The sequence below is a fragment of the Erythrolamprus reginae genome, chromosome 1 (assembly GCF_031021105.1).
Source record: "Erythrolamprus reginae isolate rEryReg1 chromosome 1, rEryReg1.hap1, whole genome shotgun sequence".
NCBI lineage: Eukaryota > Metazoa > Chordata > Lepidosauria > Squamata > Dipsadidae > Erythrolamprus > Erythrolamprus reginae.
Genome location: NC_091950.1, coordinates 45,380,351 through 45,404,377, shown reverse-complemented (window position 1 = coordinate 45,404,377; position 24,027 = coordinate 45,380,351). Strand labels below are relative to the sequence as shown.

General features: G+C 40.8%; 1 protein-coding gene across 2 annotated transcripts in view; it reads left to right on the top strand.

Annotated features, from left to right (window-relative positions):
- The first annotated feature begins 3,775 nt into the window (after positions 1 to 3,775).
- CLBA1 (clathrin binding box of aftiphilin containing 1) overlaps positions 3,776 to 24,027 on the top strand; it is a 41,345-nt gene continuing 21,093 nt past the window's right edge. The window contains exons 1-4 of one of the 2 annotated variants that reach the window (XM_070751186.1): positions 3,776 to 3,955; positions 12,657 to 13,341; positions 17,024 to 17,172; positions 20,925 to 21,054. In XM_070751186.1, coding sequence (XP_070607287.1) covers positions 12,865 to 13,341; positions 17,024 to 17,172; positions 20,925 to 21,054 — 756 coding nt within the window. In that variant the 5' untranslated portion in view covers positions 3,776 to 3,955; positions 12,657 to 12,864. The remainder of the gene's footprint in view (positions 3,956 to 12,656; positions 13,342 to 17,023; positions 17,173 to 20,924; positions 21,055 to 24,027) is intronic. The other variant, XM_070751175.1, reaches the window with a different exon arrangement.

Sequence of the window (24,027 nt, the reverse complement as noted above, 5' to 3'; positions counted from 1 at the left end):
GAGTTTAAGTTGATGTTTATGTATTGCTGCATATCTTCTTCAAAGCTATCTCCATACTCCTCTAAAATAATATTTCTTAAACTTTTGCTGCCAGGAACTCTTCCCATTTTTAAAAATTATGGAGGATCCCAAAGAAATTTTGTGCGTATATATTGTATTAACAATAACCCTGTGAGTGGACTGAGAGGATGAGGAGAACAGGTCACTGAGTAGGTTTTGGATTTCCTATCTATGGAGATTCTCTACTTTTAATTCTGAGGGTAAGATAATTGTACTAAACTAAAGGAATGACTGGCCTCTAATTAAATTAATTAATCTGATTTACTTTTCTTTAATGAGAAAAGTAGAGTCTTACACTTAGGCAAGAAAAACCAAACGTACACATATAGACTGGGTGAAATCAGGCTTAATAGCAATAACTGTGAAAGGGATCTTGGAGTCTTAGTGGACAACCAATTAAATATGAACCAACTGTGTGCAGAGGCAGCCAAAAAAGGCAATGTAATGCTAAATTGCATTAACAGAGGGATAAAATCAAGATCAAGTGAAGCTCTAATATCACTCTATAAAGCCTTAGTAATACTACACCTAGAATGCTGTATCCACTTTTTGTCACCACACTATAAAAAAGATATTGAGACTCTAGAAAAAGTGCAGGGAAGACCATGATGATTGGGGGGGCTGGAGACAATTGACATATGAGAAACAATTGCAAGTACTGTACAGTACTCGGCATGGCAAGTCTACTGAATAGAAGGACCAGGGGAGACATGATAGCAGTGTCCAAATATTTGAGGGGCTGCTACAGAGAGAAAGGGAGTCAAGCTAATTTCCAAAGCACTTGAAGGTCTGACAAGGATTAATGGATGGAAACTGATCAAGGAGAGATTCAACCTAGAAGTAAGGAGAAATTTTCTGACAGTGAGATCAACCAATGGAACAGATTGCCTTCAGAAAGTGTGGGAGCTTCATTACTGGAAGCTTTCAAGAAAAGATGGGACTGCCATCTGTCAGAAAAGGTGTAGAATTTTCTGCTTGGATGGGGGGTTGGACTAGATGACCTACAAGGTCCCTTCCAAGTCAGTTAATTTATTCATTTTCTTTTGTAGCCATTTAATTTTGTTCTGTCTTGGCTTGATTCTGCCTTGGGTTTGGTGTCAGAAACTGGAACTATGTGAAAGAAAGATAAATATAAATCCTACCCAGAGAAATTAAAAGAGCGGGTAGGTTCAATTTTCACTTTTTAGACACTAGAAAAGGTGTTACAGGGTGCCCAAATAGCTAATAGTATACGTTTATGAGCATACATAAACCTATCCTCTCTGAAACCAACTACCCCCTCACCCCGAGATCTGTACTGCCCCCACCCTACTGGCTTTCCAGAAAGCCTTGAAAACCTGGCTCTGCCAGTAGATCTGGGGGCTGTGAGCAATTGACACCTTTAGTTCTGACCCCAATAAGATATGATATGATATGCATGACATGGTATGACTGCATTAATGTTATTTTAAATTGTTTTTATACTATTTTATTGTTGTAAACCACCCAAAGTACTTCGGGAGTGCGCGGCATACAAATTAATTAATTAAGTACGAGGGTCACCCAGAAAGTAATGCACCACTTTTTTTTCTTCAACAATAACAATCATTTATTGAACACAATGAAACTTACACACAAGAAAGAATGAAATTCCTTCTATACTCCCTATTTTTCCACGTAATCTCCATCCTGTTCTATGGCCTTCCTCCAGCGAGACACAAGGCGGTGTATGCTCTGTCGGTACCCCTCTTTGTTCTGGTCACGAAGCCATTTCTGCACCCTCAGTGCCCAGGGATTAACTGTACTTCTATCGACTGCAGATTCTCCATAAACTGTACACAAACGTTTGTGAATGTTTCTTTCTCCGCAGTGAGAAATTCAATGATGATACGCTGCTTGTAACGTACATCACTTACAGACGCCATTTTGAAACACTGCTGCAGCTGCGTTATCTGAAGAAATGCAAAACTTACACACTCACTCCAGACAATTCAAATAATGTATATCTCAAGTTTCGCATTCATACCATTACTGTGGGCTGAGAAAAAAAATGTGGTGCATTACTTTCTGGGCGACCCTCATACATACATACATACATACATACATACATATACATAATGATGGACTTAAAGATACAGAAATGAGATTCTGACTAAAATTAGGTGACTAAAACCCAAACCATCTGGGGGAGTGGTTTAGACAGTAGCATCAGTTTCTGAGGTAGACTGTAATCTCCTCTTCACTATATAAATTTTCAAGTACAGTATAGGGATATTTGATGTTGGGAATACAGTGCTTGAATCTGAATCCCTTAAACTGGGGAGGGAAAAATGGTCACCTAAACAGCTCCTTTTTAAAGTTTAGAATTTGATTATGGGCATTTCTTTTGTTATTGCAGCCGGTTGACATAAGCAACCCCAAGGTTGCCATAGAGCTAAAGAATCAGCTTGGAAAGCCACGCCCCCCCGCAACATTTTCTGAACATGAGCTCATTCTTTGGGGCCGAAAACAATAGAGCAGTGTTGCTCGATCGAAGATTGTGTGGATTTCAACTTTCAGAATTTCCCCAGCCGGCACGCAGAATTCTGGGAGCTGAAGTCCACACGTCTTCAAGTTGCCAAGGTAGAGAAATACTATTAAATAAAACGACACTTCCAGGTTCCTCTACCTAGCAACCCAATCGCAACCGCTTCCCTCGCCCGAAAAGGAATGAAGCATATGAAAACAATGGTGTGTGTGTGTTCTAAATCTCTTTGCTGCCACCTAGCCGTGCTCTGAGGTTTTGCAGCTCAGCTCTGATTGTCCTGATTTTAGCTGAGGGCGGGGGGGAGATTCCTAAAAGAAAACAGAAATAAACTAAAAGAAAAGAGACGGTGATGCATGAGTGCACACCAGCGTGCCTTCCGTCCCCTGTCCTAATGTTTCTATTTTACTACCATGTACATAAACATTGTTATATCATTGCATATTACCAATATGTGCTTGACAAAACAATTAAATAAATAAATAAACCTCACCCAGGATTGTACTGTAATACTGTAATTTTATTTATTTTTTAACTCAGAAAAAGCCCTCTGTTTGGTGCGTGACCCTGGAAAACAAAGCCGCAGCGCTGTCTTCCGCCAAAGAAGTAAAGCTCTTGAGTGAGACTCCTGAGGAAGCTAGAAAGAATTCTGGCTTGCAATATTTTTTATTTATTTTATTTCATTTTATATTATTTATTTATTATTTGAGCATATGCACCAAAGACAAATTCCTTGTGTGTCCAATCACACTTGGCCAATAAAAAATTATATTCATTTTTTTAAAAAAAAATAGGTTCTCTATGGCAGGGGGTCTCCAAACTTGGCAACTTTAAGCTTGACGGACTTCAACTCCCAGAATTCCCCAGCCAGCTTTAATAATACAGGGCTCAACGATTTAAAATTGTGTTCCCCTCAGAACATTCTACGTAATACAGGGGGTCTCCTTGGCAACTTTTAAGACTAGTGGACTTCAACTCCCAGAATTCCTCAGCCAGCTAAGCTGACTGGGGAATTCTGGGAGTTGAAGTCCACCAGGCTTAAAGCGGCCAAGGTTGGAGAGACTCCTGTAACTATGGCAAGGCAGCTGGTAGAACCACCGCCCCCAGGGAGTCAACTCAGCCGCTGTTTTGCCACGTCGCTCCGCCCGTTCCCTTTTTTTTTTACTTCACGCGCGTCGACGTAGCCCGAGCCTTCCCGAGCCTGGCTTGTATCTCTCCGAGTTGTCCGAGGAACCGCCGTTCCAGCTCCGCCCCTTTTGTGGCGTAACCAGCCAATCCGGCTTCTCCCCTCTGCACAAAACCGGCACCTGCTGTTTCTCCCCGCTCCGCCTTCGTTCTAGTCGGCACCGGGCCCCCGCCGGGTGGGGAGGCAGGTAACGCGGGCTGGAGCAGGTAAGGCCTGGCCGGGGGGAGCGGGGGGACGAGAGAGTGGTGGCCTCCCCCCTCGCCGTTTTTTTTGATATTCCGGGACACGGTCGCCTCTTAAGCGGCAGAGCCCGGAGCGCCCTTCTAAGAGGGGAACGGCTATCGGGGGATGACAAGGGAGGCGGAGGATGAGAGATAGGAGGCTTGTTGTCAGGAAGAAGGGATTTGGGCATCGGTGAGTGTGAGAGCCACTTAATGCCAAGCGACATTTTAAGACTTCCTTGCAGCCAGCCTTCGTGGATCACGGACGTCGCTTTGTTATTTCCTCATCTGATCCTCAGAGCAGTCTTGGTTGTGGGGGGACAGCTTATAAGATCTATAGATTTGGGGCTGCCTGATCCTGACTTTTGGGTTCAGGCCTGTCACTCTGAATTCTTGCCTAATCAGCATTTACACGATATAATTAGGTGTTCTCTTGATGATACCAGAGTGGAGCAGTGCCTTATTTCTTGTAAACCCCCCCACCCACCCTAGAACGTTAGCATGGTATGAATAGAATAGAATAGGTCCTCGGAAAGGGGCAGCATACATATCTAAATAATAATAATAATAATAATAATAATAATAATAATAATAACAACAACAACAACAATAATAGCAATAATAATAATAATAATAATAATAATAATAATAATAATAATAATAATAATAATAATAATAATAATAAAAATTAGAATTCTTTATTGATCAAGTATGATTGGACACACAAGGAATTTGTCTTGGTGCATATGCTCTCAGTGTACATAAAAGAAAATATATACTTGTCCAGAATCATGAAGTACAACACTTAATGATTGTCATAGGGGTCAAATAAGCAGTTAAGAAACAAATAGACTATATATAATTGTATGATTACTGTATGAATGACTGGAATTGATTTCTATACAATTAGGGATTTTAGCTAACCATGTAGTTTTAATTCAGTTGGATTAATTTTATTGTAACTTACTGTTTTCCATACCTTGTGAGCCGCCCCGAGTCTTCGGAGAGGGGTGGCATAGAAATCCAATAAATAAATAAATATAGAATATATGACTATAAAACAGTGATGACGAACCTTTTTTCCTCGGGTGTCCTCGGGTGTCAAAAGAGCATGGGCGCATACTATTGCATATGCACGAATGCCCATACCCATAATTCAATGCCTGGGGAGGGCAAGAACAGCTTCCCTTTCCCAACTTCTGGTGGCCCAATAGGCTTGTGTTTCGCCCTCCTCCTCAGGCTCCAAAGGCTTCTCTGGAGCCGGGGGGGGGGGGGCGCAAGTAAAAATGCCCTCCCCCATCCCTCCAGAGGCTCTCTGGAAGCCAAAAACACCCTCCTAAAGCCTCTGTGTGAGCCAAAAATCAGCTGGCCGGCACACCCATGCATTTTGGAGCTGAGCTAGGGCAACTGCTCCGTGCTACCAGATACGGCTCCACGTGCCACCTGTGGCACCCGTGCCATAGGTTCAGCATCACTGCTATAGAATATACAATAGAATCGGGGCAGATTGCCATTACTGCTGCTACCGGTGCGCTGCGTGCGCAGCTTCGGTTGTCCTGCATGTGCATGCACGTGTCCCCAGCATGTGCAGAAGCAAAAACGTGCTGAAATCTTGTGAGGAGATGCGCGTGCCAGATTTCAGTGATTTTCTTTGGTTCCGCACATGCAAAATATATGCAAAATTGAAAAAAAGATAGCGGCACTCATAGGATCACCACTGGAGCGATTGTGCAATCTGGCAGCCGCTACCAGTGTGCAATCCACTATGGCAATGGTAGCAACCCACTACTGAATAGAATAGAATTCTTTATTGGCCAAGTGTGATTAGACACACAAGGAATTTGTCTTTGTATTGTATTGTATTTATTAGATTTGTCTTTGGTGCACATTCTCTCAGTTTACATTAAAAAAAGATACATATGTCAAGAATTATGAGCTACAATACTTAAGGATTGTCACAGGGTGCAAGTAAGCAACCAGGAAACAATATTAATATAAATCGTAAGGATACAAGCAACATGTTACAGCCAGACAGTCATAAGTGGGAGGAGATGAGTGATAGGAATGATGAGAAAAACTAATAGTAATAGTAATGCAGCCTTAGTGAATAGTTTGACAGTGGTGAGGGAATTATTTGTTTAGCAGAGTGATGGCATGGGGGGGACTGTTTAGTAGAAACATAGAAGACTGACGGCAGAAAAAGATCTCATGATCCATAGAGTCTGCCCTTATACTATTTTCTGTATTTTATCTTAGGATGGATATATGTTTATCCCAGGCATGTTTAAATTCAGTTACTGTGGATTTATCAACCATGTCTGCTGGAAGTTTGTTCCAAGGATCTACTACTCTTTCAGTAAAATAATATTTTCTCATGTTGCTTTTGATCTTCCCCCAACTAACTTCAGATTGTGTCTCCTTGTTCTTGTGTTCACTTATTTATTTAAGTATTTAAGAGAAAACCAATTTTAGCTGGAATATATGCAGGATTCCCTATAATTTCACCTTTCTTTACTGGTTGGTTCCTGGTGTGAACAATATTTTAAACATACCGTGTTCTGATATAGATTGTGCTGCATATTAAACTGGGCTTCTGATAAGACATATGGACATAGCTTCCTAAAAATAAAAGTATTTAATTGGATGAAGAATCTATGGGCAGCCTGCAGATAGAAGTGATAGCAAATGCTGAGTATTTAATTCATATTATTTCTGAAGTCAACTGAATTCTACAGTAAACAATAACACTAGAAAAGATAATTGCTGCTTTTGTGGCCATATAATCTGGGTGAACTTTGAGTAGAGATGATTTGGTCCTTTTATAGCTGCTGTATTTTTAGTTTTTCCATTCTATACCCTCAAGAATTAAAATGCACTCATTAACAGAATGGTTGCTTTTCTACTTCGCAAATCCTACTACTAAACCCAATACAAATACTATTAAACCTAGCCTGCATTAAATGATTAAGTATTGACCATTAAAACTTCTTCAATTCATATTCATGATATAATGAAATCAACACTTTCCAGTTAATTCAACATGTGTTTGTTTTCATTGTTTGTCTCCTAGTTTAAAACATAATGACAGTGTGTGAAGCTAGCCAAGGGAGTATAGAACAGTGTTTCTCAATCTCAGTAACTTTAAGATGTGTAAGCCTGCAGAATTCCCCAAACAGCATGGTGTGACTTTAAAAAACCTCTAAAGAAAAAGCTCTATTCATTTAATGGCCTTCCAGATGTTATTGGATTACAGTTCTTGTAATTGTTCACCATTGGTTAAGATGGCTAGAGTGGATGGGATTTCAGTTCACATCTGGAAGTGACACTGCAGTGGTTTTCTGATCCTGCCTAACCACTTTGTTCATTGTCTTTCCCTCCTTCATCTTCCCTTAATCTTGTCAGGCAAGATATTGTTTTTTTCCACTCTAGTAGAGAAGTTGGAAACTTGCATTATATTTCCCTCTGACTTTTTAAACTAATATGAATTGTTAAGAAAGGATTCCTCCATGTGACTGGTAGCACACATTGATATGATCACACTGGTTTTATTTTAGTACAGATTTCTGTATATCTACCCACGATGCCCTACTTTAATTCACAGCTGTTAGCACCTTCAATTCACAGTTGTTAACACCTTGGTGCTACTTTATAAAAGAATGTGTGGCTTCCTGGGTAACAAACAGCAGGATTGATATCTAAGCTGGAAGGGAAACTATCACATTTTTTTGGAGGCAACATCAATTTTTAAGATTAAGAGTTTACAGGTGAAACTCGAAAAATTAGAATATCGTGCAAAAGTTCATTTATTACAGCAATGCAATTTAAAAGGTGAAATGCTGCTTGGTGGGGTAAATGAGTACTTAATTCTCCCAAGGCAAAGAAGCATTCTCCTACATTGCCTTAGAGCATGGGTGCCAAACTCAGGACATCACATTGCCATCACATGATGTATAGCGATGTCCTTTCCCTTTGTGGAGCAGGGATGGGCGTGGCCTATGCGTGATGCATCTGGCCTAGCGGCCTGCAGTTTGACACCCTGTCTTAGAGCTTGTTATTAACAGAGATAGCAGATACCTTTCTTTTTTTCCCCACTGAAAACACTTTTGTTATTGCAAGTTGCCAAACTGTTATGTGGCATTGTTGATAATCCTTGCATTAATTTATACTTTACAGTGTTCTATGTGTCTATAAGGGAATGATACCATCATTAAACACATATAATTTGGTTGAAAATTTTCAAAGGGTAGCCACTGAAATATGTTGAGCTGAAAAAAGGTTTCACTATCTCAGAACCAAATACAGTATATGACTGAGTCTAATCGGCTGCACTAACCCTTTACTTGAGGGTTGTTGAGTGAAATAAACTGATCTGATTTATGTATATTGCTGTACTAAGAATGCAGTGGCTGAGCCATGTTAAATCAAAACCAGACAAATCAGATATGGTTTAATGCAGTGAAAAGCTATCTTTGCTTGTGTAATTAATATCATTTTTTCATGTAGTACGAAGGAAAAGAGCCTGCGGTTCTTTGGATATGAAAGAATTATGGTTTGTTGCAGATCCAGCCACTGAAGAATGTTGAAAATACTTAATAGAATGTGATTAATGTGTGCAACAGACAGAGAGCTGTTTCATATTAGATTATTATTAAAATAATTGGCAGGTCTGTGAATTGACTGGATTAAGTCTTTTTTCCAGCTCAGAAAAGGTACTTACCCTTAAGTAGTTTAGATTTTTCAGTGCATTTTGGAGAGTGTTTGGAAACCCTTCTCTCTTTCTATTCAATTTTATTTCTGATCATCTGTAAATCAGATGATCAGATTTGAATAGCTATTGTGCTCAGAATAACAAGTACGTTCCATCAAGTAAAAATGCAAGTAAGAAACATAGCAATGCTAGCTTTCAAATTCATATAGACTAAGAAATATGTTACTATTCTCTTTAATTTTCTAGTTTTTGTATTTATATTAGCCCAGTTATCTTCTAAATCAGTGTTTCCCAACCTTGGCAACTTGGAGATATCTGGACTTCAACTCCCAGAATTCCCCAGCCAATTCGCTGGCTGGGGAATTCTGGGAGTTGAAGTCCAGATATCTCCAAGTTGCCAAGGTTGGGAAACACTGTTCTAAATAAAAGCTTCAGAACTGAGTACAACTGACTTGTTCCTAAGGAACCTGAACAATAACATATTATGTGTTTTCCCACTGTACTAAATTGTTGTTTGCCTAACCATAGTTTGTTGAATAAAGCACAGTAACTGGATTAAAATAAACACCAAGCTGCCAGCAAAATATGTGTGAACCATTGTTTTCCAGATGTAATTAAGACAAAGATATGTGGGAATCAGTATTGGGTTCTTATCTGGACCGTGTTTGTATGTGTGTCACTGGTAGCAGAAATGTAGCTGTGTGTGTAGCTCTGGGTGGGCACGTCGAAGAAAGAGTTGGCTTCTGCATATGCTCAGGAAAAAAGATCTCACGAGAGGATTATTATTATTTTTATTATTATTATTTATTAGATTTGTATGCCGCCGCTCTCCGAAGACTTGGGACGGCTCACAACATAACAATAGTACAATACAGTGTTCCCTCGATTTTTGCGGGTTCGAACTTCGCGAATGGCCTATACCATGGTTTTTTAAAAAATATTACCGTATTTTTCGCTCTATAAGACGCACCTGCTGATAAGACGCACCTAGATTTTAGAGGAGGAAAATAGAAAAAAAATATTTTGAGCCAAAAAGGGGAGAGGAAGAGAGGAAGGAGTGAAAGAAGGGAGTGAGGGAGGAAAGAAGGGAGGAAGGAAAAGGAAAGCAAGAAATGGAGGGAGGAAAGGAAGGAAAGAAAGAAAGAAAGAAAGGGGGAAGGAACAGGAACAGAGGAAGGAAGCAAGGAAACTTATGAAAGGGGAGAGTAAGAGAGGAAGGACTGAAGGGAGGGAGGGAGGGAAGAAGGTAGGAAGGAGAAAGAAAAGAAGAAATAGAGGAAGGGAAGGTAAAAGAGAGAAAGAAAAAGAGCAAGAAAAAAAGCAAGAAAGAGAGAAAGAAAGAAAATGAAAGAGAAATAAAAATAGAGAGGGGGAATGAAAGAAATGGAAGGAGGGAAGGAAGGAGAGAAAGCAAGAGAAAGAAAGAAAGCAAGAGAAAGAAAAAAGAATGAGAGAGCAAGAGAGAAAAAGAAAGAAAGAAAGAAAGAAAGAAAGAAAGGCAACTTCAAAGAAAGGCTCACTGAGCATCTCTCACTCTCTCTTTCTATCCCTCTTTCTTTCTTTCTCTTCCTTTCTCTCTCTCCTCTTCCTTTATCTCCTCTCTCTCCCTCCCTCTCTCTTTCTCTCCCACCTCTCTCCCCCTTTCCCTCTCTCTTTCTCTCTCTCCCTCTCTTGCTATCTCTCCCCCTCTCCCTCTCTCTTTCTCTCCCCCCTTTCCCTCTCTCTTTCTCCCTCTCCCTCTCTTTCTCTCTCTCCCCCTCTCTCTTTCTCTCTCTCTCCCCCCCTTTCTCTCACTCTCTCTTTCTCACTATCTTGCTGTCTGTTGCTCTCACTCACTCTCGTTCTCTCTCCGTTCTTCTCAGCGGTGACGCGCGCACGCCCTGCCCGCCTCACCTTTGCCGAGAGCTCTCAGCAAGGGGGGTTGAAGGAGAGGCGGGGCCGGCGGCAAAGGTGATATTCAATGTCGGGGGCGCACGGGCGGTTGCACGCGCTCCCTATCTCCCTGCTAGCCCACTCGGAATATTCAAAATAAGAAAAACCTTCACCGGCAAAGGCTTTTCTTATTTTGAATATTCCGAGTGGGCTAGCAGGGAGATAGGGAGCGCGTGCAACCGCCCATGCGCCCCCGACATTGAATATCGCCTTCGCCGGCCTCCGCTGAGAAAAGCCTTTGCCGGCATTTCCTCTCGGCGTCAAGGAGGCGCAGCGGCGGGCGGAGAGAGGGAAGGGGGGGCAGCGGCGTCCCTCCTGGCCTTGGCGGGCCGCCCGACCCTCCCCACCTCCTGCAAACGCGGCGGGCGGCGGGGGGAGAGCGAGGAGCCGGTTCCGGCGGGCACGGGGCTTGGCTGGCTGGCTGGCGGGGGGAGCGCCGCTGGTGGTGCGGAGGGAGACCCTCCTCCGGGAGGGAGGGGGCCAGGCAGCAGCTAGCCAGCCAGCCGGCGGGATGGTGCTTCCGAGTTCGCAGCCTCCCCCCCCCCCTCCCTGCCTGCATCTTCGCTCCATAAGACGGGGCTGATTTTTCATCCTACTTTGGGAGGAAAAAACCTGCATCTTATGGAGCGAAAAATACGGTAATTAAAAAATACTTCACGGGTTTTTTGCTATACCACAGTTTTTCCTGCCCGATGATGTCATACGTCATCGCCAAACTAACAATTTTTGCAAATAAATAACACAAAAAAAATTATTGTTAATAAATAAGTGTCTTATTCAATGGTGAGTACCAGTAATAATGGTGAGTAAATGGTAATTTAGGGGTTTAAAGTGTTACGGGATGGCTTGTGATACTGTTCATAGCCAAAAATGGTGTATTTACTTCCGCATCTCTACTTCGCGGAAGTTCGACTTTCGCGGGCGGTCTCGGAACACATCTCCCGCGAAAAGCGAGGGAACACTGTATATTACAAATCTAATATTAAAATTTAAAAAGTCAATTAAAAACATTAATATAAAATAATCAATATCATAAAATCACAACTACGCACTCGTACACACTCAACCCAATTAATCATACTACAGAGGCCAGAGAAACAACAAAGGGGGGAGGCAACCATCCCCACGCTTGGCGACAAAGGTGAGTCTTCAGCATTTTACGGAAGGCAAGGCTGTTCGAATCTCTGAAGGGAGTTGATCATCAAACTAAATTGTTTTGCAGTAAAGTGCAGTAATGTGTAAATAATTATTAGAATGTAGATAAAAGTTTTCTTTCTTGTCTTTTTAAAAAAACTACATGATGAATACATTAATTGCAGAAGATACCTAAACAAATTAGTGCTAGATACAAATATAATCTATTAAATTATTATAAAAGTATTTCATTTTTAATTTTAGCAATTTTTTTCCTCTGCAAGGAAAAACACCCCAGCTACTCAACTGACTTTTTAAATAGGAGTAAGCATGTTTTATAGCACACTTATTTGCTCCAAGCCTTCTGAAAACATCTATATAAAAACTTCCTCGGGCATATGTAGTCCTAGATTTATGGCCATTTGTATAATGAGTTTTTGAGATTAGAACACTGCTCAAAAAGATGACTTGCAATTGGTCTTCACATTTTCGACCCCTGCAGCATTCCCACTGTTGTATGATCAGAATTTGGGCAGTTGGGCACTTATGATGGTTGCAGCATCCCTTGGTCATATTATTGTCATTTACAACCTTCCCAGATGATTCCAAACATTTAAACATGATTCACTTAACAATCATGGCAAAAAAATATGTAAAATTGGATATAACTCACCTAATGACTTCATCACTTAATGGAAATTCTGGTCCCAGTTGTAGTGGTAAGTCAAGGACTACTTGCAAAGCAAGTTGCATAGACCTGGGCTTCTGTGGGTTAAAGCTTAAAAAAAGGTTTTAAGCATAAAGGAATTTATTTGACAAAGCATGAACATTTCTCTTGCCTGACAGCTTATCTTTTGTGAGCCTTACTCACCTTATTATCAGGGATCTTCATTTATAACCCTTCTTTTGCAGGCTGAAATCTGGATTTGATTGAAGACTGAATCCAGGCATTGTTGATGGCTTGGAAGGTACCAAAGGCATGCTGGTTTGCTCAGCAACATTATTGCAAACTATTCAAGAAGTGCTTCACTGTACCTTCCCAATGTCAATAGCTTTATTGTATCCCAATAACATTTTTGTTGGTGTTAATAAATGACTGCTGTTTGCTACAACAGCTAAAATGCAAGGGCAGAATTTACTACAAATGAATAATAGTATGGAAGGCGAAAACCAGTCATGTTTAAAAGCTGTCTCTGCAGAGAAATATGCCACTTCACCAAGTGAGTACAGCTGTAGAACTGGAAGCCATTATTTAAACCAAAATGGAAATCTGGATGCATCCTTAGAACTGGAACTGGTTCAGGAAAAAACTCACAGCAAGAGTGATGATGGAACAAATGATGAAGGATCATTGGAGACTTCTCAGGATATCAATACAGTGGAATCCAGCAATACTTGGGGCGATTTTGAAGGTTTCAGTGAGGTCAAGCTGGTGAACTTAAGTAACATTCCAGAACCTTTGGAGAAGATAAACGAAAAGGTGTCACATACAAATGGTATGGATATCTTTGACACACCTTTCACTACCTCATTCAGACAAGTTTTTTCCAAAGCAGTTGGATATGAAAAAGACACAGTTGCTAAAACTACAATGAAGGTAAATATTGATAAGACCATCCATTTTCTGATCTGGCTGCCTTTCTTTTCTTCTCAGGTTTCACGCTGTATGATACTGATCTTTATTTTTTATAGTACATACCGTGTTTCCCCGATAGTAAGACACCCCCGATTGTAAGACATATCGGGGGTTTCAGGGATGTCGGCTAATATAAGCCGACGGGGGTATTGCAGGGGGGGGAGCCCGATGACGTCGGGAAGACCCAGGGAAGGTTTCTTCGGCCGCCCAGCAGCTGATCTGCTTGGCAGCGCGGCAGCAGCCCTGGCGGCGGTTCCCTCGGCAGCGCGGTGGCAGGGAGAGGCTTGCGGCCGCCGAGCAGGTAGGAGAGCTCGGCGGCAAGGCACAAAGGATTTCCCTCGGTGCGGGTCGGTTACTGGGACGAGCGCCTTCACTGCAAGCCGAGGAAGAGGCGGTGGCGCCGCGGCGAGGCGAAGGACGGCGCTGGTCCGAAGCGAGCCGAACGGGCGGCTGGAGCTGCGCCCTCCTTCGCCCGCCTCTTTTCCGGCAGGCAGGTGGGGGTGCCCAACTGTGCAGAGCGGCTCCTCCCCTCCAGACGCGTGTCGGGGAAGCGGGTCGGTTGCTGGGACGAGCGCCTTCGCTGCAAGCCGCCGCCCGCTCGGCTCGCTTCGGACCAGCACCGTCCTTCGCTTTGCCAAGCCAGGGAAGAGGCGGTGGCGGCGAGGCGAAGGACAGCGCTCCCCTCCGCTCGGCTCGCTTCGGACCAGCGCCATCCTTCGCCTCGCCGCGGCGCCACCGCCTCTTCCCCAGCTTGCCAAAGCGAAGGACGGCGCTGGTCCAAAGCGAGCCGAGCGGGCGGCCGGAGCTGCGCCCTCCTTCGCCCGCCTCCTTTCCGGCAGGCAGGTGGGGCTGCCCAACTGCGCAGAGCGGCTCCTCCCCTCCAGACACACGCTTCCCCGACACGCGTCTGCGGCTCCACGCGTGCACCGAGGGAAATCCTTTGTGCCTTGCCGCCGAGCTCTCCCACCTGCTCGGCGGCCGCAAGCCTCTCCCTGCCACTGCGCTGCCAAGCAGATCAGTTGCTGGGCGGCCGAAGAAATCTTCCCTGAGTCTTCCCCGCCGCCCACGCAAAGGGGAAACCCCAATCTTCGCCTCCTCGCTGCTGCGCCGCTGAAAGGACCCTTTCAATTTTTTTCCAATGTAAGACATACCCCGAAAGTAAGACGTAGTGGGGCTTTTGGGGGTAAAAAGAAAGTAAGACACTGTCTTACTTTCGGGGAAACACGGTATATTAAGTATTTGTCATAGCACTAAGACAGCATATTAGTTCCTCTGTTTTTTTTTTAATTTTACTTTTCTGCATAGCTAGCATAGCACAGCAAGATGAGTGTGATAAATCATTGTTCTTCATTAATCTGGAAAATATACATAAGCTCATATGTATGCAGGTAGTCCTTGAATTAGGACTGTAAGGTAGCATGCTCATTATGATTGCTAGCCATGAGGGTCATTAAGTGAGTCACCCATGTGAACACCTTGCTTGATGAAGAGACAAAGCAGCGCAGCAGGCAGAGTGCAGTACTGCAGGTCGGCGGTTCAAATCTCATCACTGGCTCAAGGTTGACTCAGCCTTCCATCCTTCCGAAGTGGGTAAAACGAGGACCCGGATTGTGGAGGCAATATGCTGGCTTTGTTAAAAAGTGCTATTGCTAATATGTTGTAAACCGCACTGAGTCTAAGGAGAAGGGCGGCATAAATAAATAAATACATGCATACATACGTACATACATACATACATACCTTTACCCCTGCTTTCCCCAAGGCTGCTGTTATTCACAGCATAGTCTCCTCAGGGTTGGGATGGCCTAGGACTGTGATGGTGAACCCATGATCTGTTTTCAGCCTCCAGAGGGGGTGGGGAAGGCCTGTTTTTTGTTCTCCCCAAGCTCCAGAGCCTTTCTAGGAACCTGGGGAAGGTAAAAACAGCCTCCCTTCCGGAGGTCCTTTGGAGGCTGGAAATGTTCCATTTGCCAAGTTCCGGGTTTTTTTTTGCTCCCCCAGACTTTAGAGCCTTACTAGGAGCCTGGAGAGAGCAAAAAAACCCACACCGGAGGCCTTCCGGAGGCCAGAAATTGCCCATTTCCCAACTTGAAGGCTCCTAGAAAGGCTCTCAAGCCTCAGGAGAGTGAAAAATTGGCATGCCATTGCGTACCGGGTGCAAGGTGGGTGGTCATGCATGCATGTGCGGAGGGCTGTGCATAGAATTATGAGTGTAGCCATGCACGCACACGCCCCCTTGGGTACCACTTTTTTGGCATGTGAACCAAAAAAGGTTTGCCATCATTGGCCTAGGACTAGGCCAGTCCACCTGCCCTGGGTCACCCAAGACCTTCCCCATCCCCTGGAGGTTCCCTGCACTCAACTTCCCATCCCTTAGGATCCCAGAGGGCCTTGGGCTTGCTTCCTATCCAGTCACTGAGCCACTCAGGGAAGACTCGGGCTTGCTGAAGAGGCTGCTGGTACTGTTTGGTACCGGACTCAGGATTTACAGGAGTCAGCCTGTTACAGCTCCAAGGTTCAATAGCACCCAACTTAGCTTTCTGGTTTTGCAGCTTTTGAGAGAAGTGCCCAGTCGATCTGATTTGAAGCTCAGCTTTCCTACAAAGGCAGCCTTGTGTTAGTCTACAAGCAGGTGCTCTTCTCGCAATCCCTTGGAAGCCTCTGTTTTTAAGGCAAAAAGGAGTCTCCTTAAAATGGATACACCCCTAAAGGTTTGCAACAATAGCATCTACCGTACTTGTGAGGCTACCATTAGGCCATCCCTTGCTGAAGGATCCCTAGTGTGGAATTTGTTAACTTTTCAGCTGAATTCTGAGTCTAAGTCTTTATGACACTTTCCTCCATAACTCTAAGACCTTTCCCCTAAGAATTAGACTTTCCTTGGTAAATATACAAAATTAAGGGTTTTAGCGCCATTCTACATTACACAAACCTATGCTGAATTTGGCATTTGGAAGTATGTTTGTCTTTCTCTAAAATCCAAGGTGTCCTTGAGTATAATAAGGGGAAATTGTAGTAGAAACAAAGTGGAATAAAACATGGAAATATTAAAATTACATAGTTTGGTAACAAATGAAGGAAAGGTGGAGAAGGTGAAAAGGAAAAACCAATGCCAAAATCCTAACAGGGAAACCATTAATTGTACACTACTTATATCTTAGTAAAATACCAAGAATGTAAGTATGCCAAGTTGAGCTTGATTTACAATGTTGGTTGTGGTTCTATGAGAAAAATAAACTGCTTACATATACTGTATATATATATATATATACTGTATATTTGCTGAAAAATACAGCATGGTATAGAGAGTAATTTTGTTAAGCAGGGGTCATTAGATGAGTGTGACTAAATTATTTTTGTAGTATCCTACATTTTGCTGAAGAATGAGAAATGTTAATGCTGGATTGTTGGTTCCATGATACATTAGATTTTCTGGAAATTTTCTCTTTCTTCTGAATAATTAATTTGAAATCCACATGACTTTTAAATCTTTGAAATGAATCTAAAATTCACTGCTGCAGATTTGCAGAAAAAAGTTTCCTATGGAAAAGTAGGAATAACCTCTAGGTTTTAAACTTAAACTTTGTTTTGCCTCTATATAAATCAACATGCTGCTGCATTCTTGCAATATATACTTCTATAGGTTGCCATCAGATCTGAAGAGACTGTTAAACAGAGTTTTCCTGAAATCCCAGTACCACAGTGCTTGGATAAAATAAGAACACTGGAGCAAGTGCTTCAACCAGAAAGACAAAATGCAGATATTCCCAAATGTACAGAGAAACAAGCTTGGTAAGATTTGTTTTGTCATTGATAATGCATGCATTTATAGAAGAAAATCAGTCTCCCCCGCCAAGGTTTATTGGGTTTTTATTTTAAAACATATATCAACATCAATACGTGAACAGTGAGGCCTTCGAGTCTACGGAGAGGGACGGCATACAAATCTAATGAATAATAATGATGATGATGATGATGATGATGATGATGTTAATACGAAAAATAACAGTCAATTATTACATTGATCAAACTTATATAATCCTAATATTAATGTGCTTGATTATTTTAAAGTAGGTATTCAATATTTTAATATTCCATTCTAATGTTAATGGCCATCTTGAACATACATACGTAGTAATACCATCTTTCAACCTCTCAACTTCCCATAAGAACATTAGAAGAGCCATTCTGAATCAGGCCAAAGCCCATCAAGTCCAGTATTCTGTGTCACACAGTGGCTCACCAATTGTACATGGGGATCTTGGGGAGATTCAGAAGGCAAAACCCTCCCTTTCCCTTGACCCCGAACAAATAGTACTCAAGGGAATCCTGCCTGCCTCAACCAACATAGAAGCGGCACATGGACATCAGTTTCAATAACCATGGAACACTTGGCATCCATGAATCTGTCTAATCCTGCCTTGAAGCTATCAAGGCTGACAGCTATCATGACCTCTTCTGGAAGTGAATTCCATAAACCAACGACCCTCCGGGTGAAGAAATATTTCCCTTGATTTGTCCTTGCTTTCTTACCTATGAGCTTTAGGGAGTGCCCCCTCGTCCTAGTATTGTGTGATAGAGAAAAGAATTTAAAATTAGGACATTTTAAATTCATTTAAAAACTGGAAGAGGATGTTTTATTTTTTTACTGTTATTTTAACCCTGTTTTCAGGCATTTCTTTCTCAAAAGATTAGATTAGATTAGATTTATTAGATTTATATGCCGCCCCTCTCCGGAAACTCGGGGCGGCTCACAACAATAATAAAAACAGTACATAGTAACAAATCCAATTCCCAAAGCTGCTTGGATAATGAAGTAAAGACCTGTTCTCTGTCTTAAAAACTACAGTGGTACCTCTACCTAAGAACACCTCTACTTAATAACTTTTCTAGATAAGAACCGGGTGTTCAAGATTTTTTTGCCTCTTCTCAAGAACCATTTTCTACTTAAGAACCCGAGCCCAGGAAAGTTCAGAGCGGCATGACGGCCCGGCCAGTTTCCTGCCCCTGGTTTTCTCTCTCTGGTGCAGTATATGGGAAGCAGCCTCGCACCGGGTGTATGGGAGGTGCATGCTCCTTCTCACTGCCTCAGGGTTCCTCTTTTTTTTTAAGCCTTAAAGTTTTGGATTTTTTTTTATTCCCCTCACCTCACCTTCTTCCTTGGGCAGCAACTGTCCTCCTCCTCCTCCTCTTCTTCCTCCTCCTCCTCACACCCAAATTCTGAACTTTTATTTCTTTCCTGATGGGTTTGCATGCATTATTTGCTTTTACATTGATTCCTATGGGAAAAATTGCTTCTACTTACAAACTTTTCTACTTAAGAACCTGGTCACGGAACGAATTATGTTCTTAAATAGAGGTACCACTGTAAATAGAAAAATCATACAGGCCAGAATAAAGTAGAGAGTTATCTGAATATGTTACTGATTGAGCCATTTTTCTTCACTTGTATTCTTTCTGGAAAACAACAGAATTTGTATCCTGTCTTTATTTATTTGTTTACAAATAACTTAAGGCAGCACACAATAGCCAAACAATCTTCTTCCTCCCATTTCCCCCTCAACAATAACCCTATGAGATGGATTGGGCTGAAGGAATGACTGCCTCTAAGTCACACAGTCATGCAGTAGCTGGTATATAGGCTTGAAGTGTTTTGTTCTCCAACTTTCTAGTTTCCAGGTGACCCTCAATAGGAGTAGAGCATTGTACCTTACAATAAGGGATGAGAAATGTTCTCTACAAATACTCCTTTTCTGGCCAATGAATGAATGGCCAATACTTCTTGATCAAATGGCAATATTTTTATTAGATACACTCTGAGCTGAAGAAGCTTCTTGGATGAGAAGTGAAAAGAATTTTTAAAAAAAACCCAGAAAGTTCAGTTGCCTCTTGAAAAAGACTCATCAGTACAGTTGTACTGCAGTATTCAACTGCTTTGAAACTCATTGAACTTGGTACTCAACACATTTTGATGTGAACATTTTGTCCTGGTATTCATACTTCGCTTGGTACTCATTGCACAAGCTAGAACTTGTCAGTGTCAGCTTCCTTGTGACTCACTACATTATTCATATGGGGAAAATGTGTTTGGTACTTATTGATTTTGGTACTCATCACATCTCCTGGAACCAATGGACAATGAGGTACCACTGTAGTTGAAGGTATACTTTTTCAAAAATAATGTTTCCATTTATATAAATTACAAAACAGTGTGTCCTTTATTTTACATTCTAAAATTATTTCTAGTTTTTAGAAACCATTTAGTTTTTCCTTTACTTCCGTTTCCTATCATTTGTTCATTTTACTTCTAGTGCAGAGAATCTGAAATAAATAATCTAAGTTATCTTTTAAACAGGAAAAAATCAGTTGCAGCTATCCTATCTGTAGGTCATGCCCTTCTAATGTCAGCACCTTTGTATTTTTTAGCTTTATCCAATCTTTGATCCAAATCTTTGATCTTAACATATTGCCTGATTATATGTCTCCCAGTCTGGGAGCCCAAAGTCTCCTCTTTCTCTGCTATCCTGCAATAATTTAATTTTAATCTGTGTTTTTTTTCTCCAGCCAAATGTATTTATTATTAGTTTGTTTAAGCTTTCAAATAAAAATCTCCCTAATTTTATGGATGCTACTTGAAAAAGCCTTGTCTTACCCCTTTCACAATATTAAATTAAACATTAAATCCCTGCTTATTATTACTTTTGCTGTTTGGGTTGTATATATATTTTTTCACCATCCTTACAACTTTCTACACAAGCATCCTTTTAATATTTATTTACTTGCTTCAAAGCAACAAATCCCCAATAATAGATCCGTATATTTGATTAATTTGTATTGGTTTTATATTACTTTGTCTTAGTTTTCCCAAAATTAATAAGAATTTCATAATCTTATATCTCTTTATAAAACTGGATTTGTTGAAAGGGGCTTTATGTCTGATTATTATTATTATTATTATTTAATTAACATAGAACGAAATGTTAAGTTTGCTGTTAAAAATTGATGGTCTTTTGATTTAGTTAATCATGATCTGTGTCTTCTCTTTAGTAAGAGTTCATATAGGGTGATTCTTTGTCAAGTGGACCAGGTCTCCACTTGGCTGATTGTTGCAGCCTTATTTGAAAAGAAACCATCACAAAAATAGCATATGTGATAGAAAAAAATGTGATCTTTCTAATGAAATAAAAATGAAGATGATTGAGGGTGAGAAAATGGAGAGCTCTGTTTCATCACTTTCAATCGTCTTCCTTAGAAAGAGCATGTTTTTTTCTATCGCTCTCTGTTTTCTCATCTTCAATCATCTTCATTTTTATTTCATTAGAAAGAGCACATTTTTTCTATCATATATATTGTTTTTGTGATGGTTTCTTTTAAAATAAGGCTTCAATTTCACCTGGTCCACTTGACAAAGAATGACCCTATACTCAATATATAACTAAGCATGGGCAATATGTTTGCTATCTTTATAGAGCTGATCTGAAATGCAAGCAAGAAATATGGTGGATGTTTACCTTGTATTAATCTGAATTGTATTTCTTTTAAAGGCTTGATTCAGCCAATTTGTGGAAAACTCTTACTCAGTGCAGTAGCCCTTCTGATTTAAGATGCCATCGAAATGAATTTCGTTGTCAAGAAAATCTTTTAGCTGTGCTTGGAATCAATGCTAATCAAAAGGTAGTGTTCAGTAATACTTTCTACTACAGCCATAGTATTTGTGTTTAATCTTAATAGATACCCTGCTATGCTGTAAGATTACTGCTGAACAGAATTTTCACGTTTTACTTGTTTGAAAATATCCTGTGTGTATGCTTCCATAGATTTACAGAACTAAACCATGAAAGTTTGTATCAGGCTTTTTGCTTTTTTTAAAAATTTACAAAATGAACATTGGAATTTGTTGATAGTTCAGTAAGAGCTCAAAAATTGATGATTGCAGGTAGGAACTTTGTGTTTCTCTCAAAAAAATTGTAGTCTACACAGCTGTATTATTTTTTTAAAATATTTTTTATTGATTTTTATATAATAACAGTATAACAATAAAACACTCACACAACAGATAACAGTGTGCTCAGTGCTCAAAGTGCCCACCACCAAATAACATTCATATCCCTGCACCAAAATGGGGGCATAGCTTCTATATACTATTTTATTTATTTATTTATTTATTTATTTATTACTTAGATTTGTATGCCGCCCCTCTCCGAAGACTTAACTTAAGAGCAGTACTGTATATCTATTTATATATTATAAAGTAATTCTAATTTATTCTTTATACCTTGATCTCGAATTCTACCAACCACATGTCCTCTTCCCTTGTCCTATCGTCCCATCAGTTCCCGCAGATTAGTTTCATTGGCCGAATTCATCCTCTTATCCATAATCTCAAACTGAATATGATCCACTATGTCCCGATACTAATTTTGTATTGTACATTTTGTCGCATCCTTCCAACCTAGGACTATTACCATCAGATGGTGTTATTTATTGAACTGTATGGTGGCAGAGCTAAAGTCTCAGGTGAAAGATCCAAGATCTTAGACCCCTGCTTGTAGACGTTCTGAATCTATAAACACTGCTCCTTCTCCTAAAATTATATATTAAAACTACTGCATAATTTGGACTCAAATGAAATGAAAATGATCTGATCTGATCCTCCAAACAACACAGAGGATTAGCAAATTTTTTAAAAACCCTCTCTTCTAAAATTTAAGGAATTTTATTCTTTTTAAAACTGATTTTCCCCTTGCTTATGTTTACATAACAGCCTTTCTATCCTCCTCATTTAGTCTTTAGTGAAGATATATAAAACGTAGAGAAAAGTAAGGTTTTATACTCAGGCAAGAAAAACCAAATATACAGGTGCAGATTAGGTGAAATTTGACTCAATAGCAGTAATTGTGAGAGCAATCTTGGAATCCTAGTGCACAGTCATTTAAATGTGAGTCTGCAGTGTGCGGTAGCAGCCAAAAAAATGCAATCCTAGATGACATTAATAGAGGGATAGAATCAATGTCATGTGAAGTATTAATAGTGCTTTATAAAGTCTTAGTAAGACCACAATTAGAATACTGCAACCAGTTTTCGTTGTCATATTATAAAAAATATACAGAGACTCTAGAAAGAGAACAAAACAGAACAAAGATTATTATGGGGCTAAAGGTTAAAATACATGAAAAACAGTTTCAGGAATTGGGTATGTCTAATCTAGTGAGGGGGAAAAAGGACTAGAGATGACATGATAGCAATGTTCCAATATTTGAGAGAGGCTGCCACAAAGAACTGCCAGAATACAAGACAAGAAGTAATGGAAACTAATCAAGGAGAGAAGTAACTGGAACTAAGGAGAAATTTCCTAATAGGTAGAACTATCAGCCACTGGAACAGTTTGCCTTTAGAAGATGTGGATGCTCTGTCACTGGAGAGATTGGACAACCAATTGTCTGAAATGGTAGAGCAAGCGTGCTGGACTAGAAAATCTCCAAGGTCCCTTCCAACTCTGTTAGTTTGTTATTTAAAAGATGTTTGAAGCTGGCAATGTCCATGTAACATCACTATTTTCAGAAATCTGGTGAGATTTCAAATACCGTATTTTTCAGAGAGTAAGACGCACTGGAGTATAAGACGCACCTTAGTTTTTGGGGAGGAAAATAGGGAAAAGAGTCTGCTTACCAGAAATTCATCTGGCTAGCGTCCTTAGCCTGGACAGCTTCAGCACATTAATTTAACCCCTGGTTAGGGCTTTAAAGAAACCTTATTCAGAGAGAATAACAATGAATCAGTTTGCAAGCCAGTAAGAGCTGGGAACATCGTTAGCACCTGGTTAGGGCTGGAAAGAAACATTTGGAGAAAATAGAACAATTTAAAAAAATTACAAAGACAGGGTTTGGAAAACATTCATAGAATCATAGAATTGGAAGGGACCTCCAGCGTCATCGGGTCTAACCCCCTTCTCAATACAAGATTCATTGAATCATCCCAGAAAGAGGACTGTCCAGTCACAGAGATTAACAATGAAAGAGCTTGCGACCTGGGAACATTGTTAGCACCTGGTTAGGGCTGGAAAGAAACTTATTTGGAGCAAGTTGGAGCAATGAAAAAACCCCTGCAGACTTAGGGCTTGGAAAACATTCTTTGCAAAGAGTAACAATGAAAGAACCTGCAAGATAAGAGTTGGGAAAATCATTAGCACCTAGTTAGGGCTGGAAAAGAAAAAGCTTAAAAAAAAAGCTACATTCAGCCTATAAGACACATCTGTATTTTCAGCCTCCTTTGGGGATAAAAAGGGTGCGTCTTATACTCTTAAAAATACAGTGTACTTTTACAGTGTTGGTGTTTATCTCTGTATTGACTGTATGTCTCCTCTCTTGGGCCAAAAGCTCACAAACCCTAGTAAGATTTGCAAACTTTACTAGCAAGTTCTCAAATAAGCAGCAAAGGAAACGAGCATGCAAGCACATACAGACAAGAAAGCACCTCCCACCCCCCAAAGTCTACAAAGCTTGTCTCAAGCAAGGGATAGCAGAGACAAAAGTGGTCCGATGAAGTCCAAGGGTCCAAATGTCATAGCAGAATTATCAGCCAGTCTGGGACAGAGTCACAGTCGCAAGATTTCCAGATGAAAAGCAAGGCACACATAAACTAGGTTAA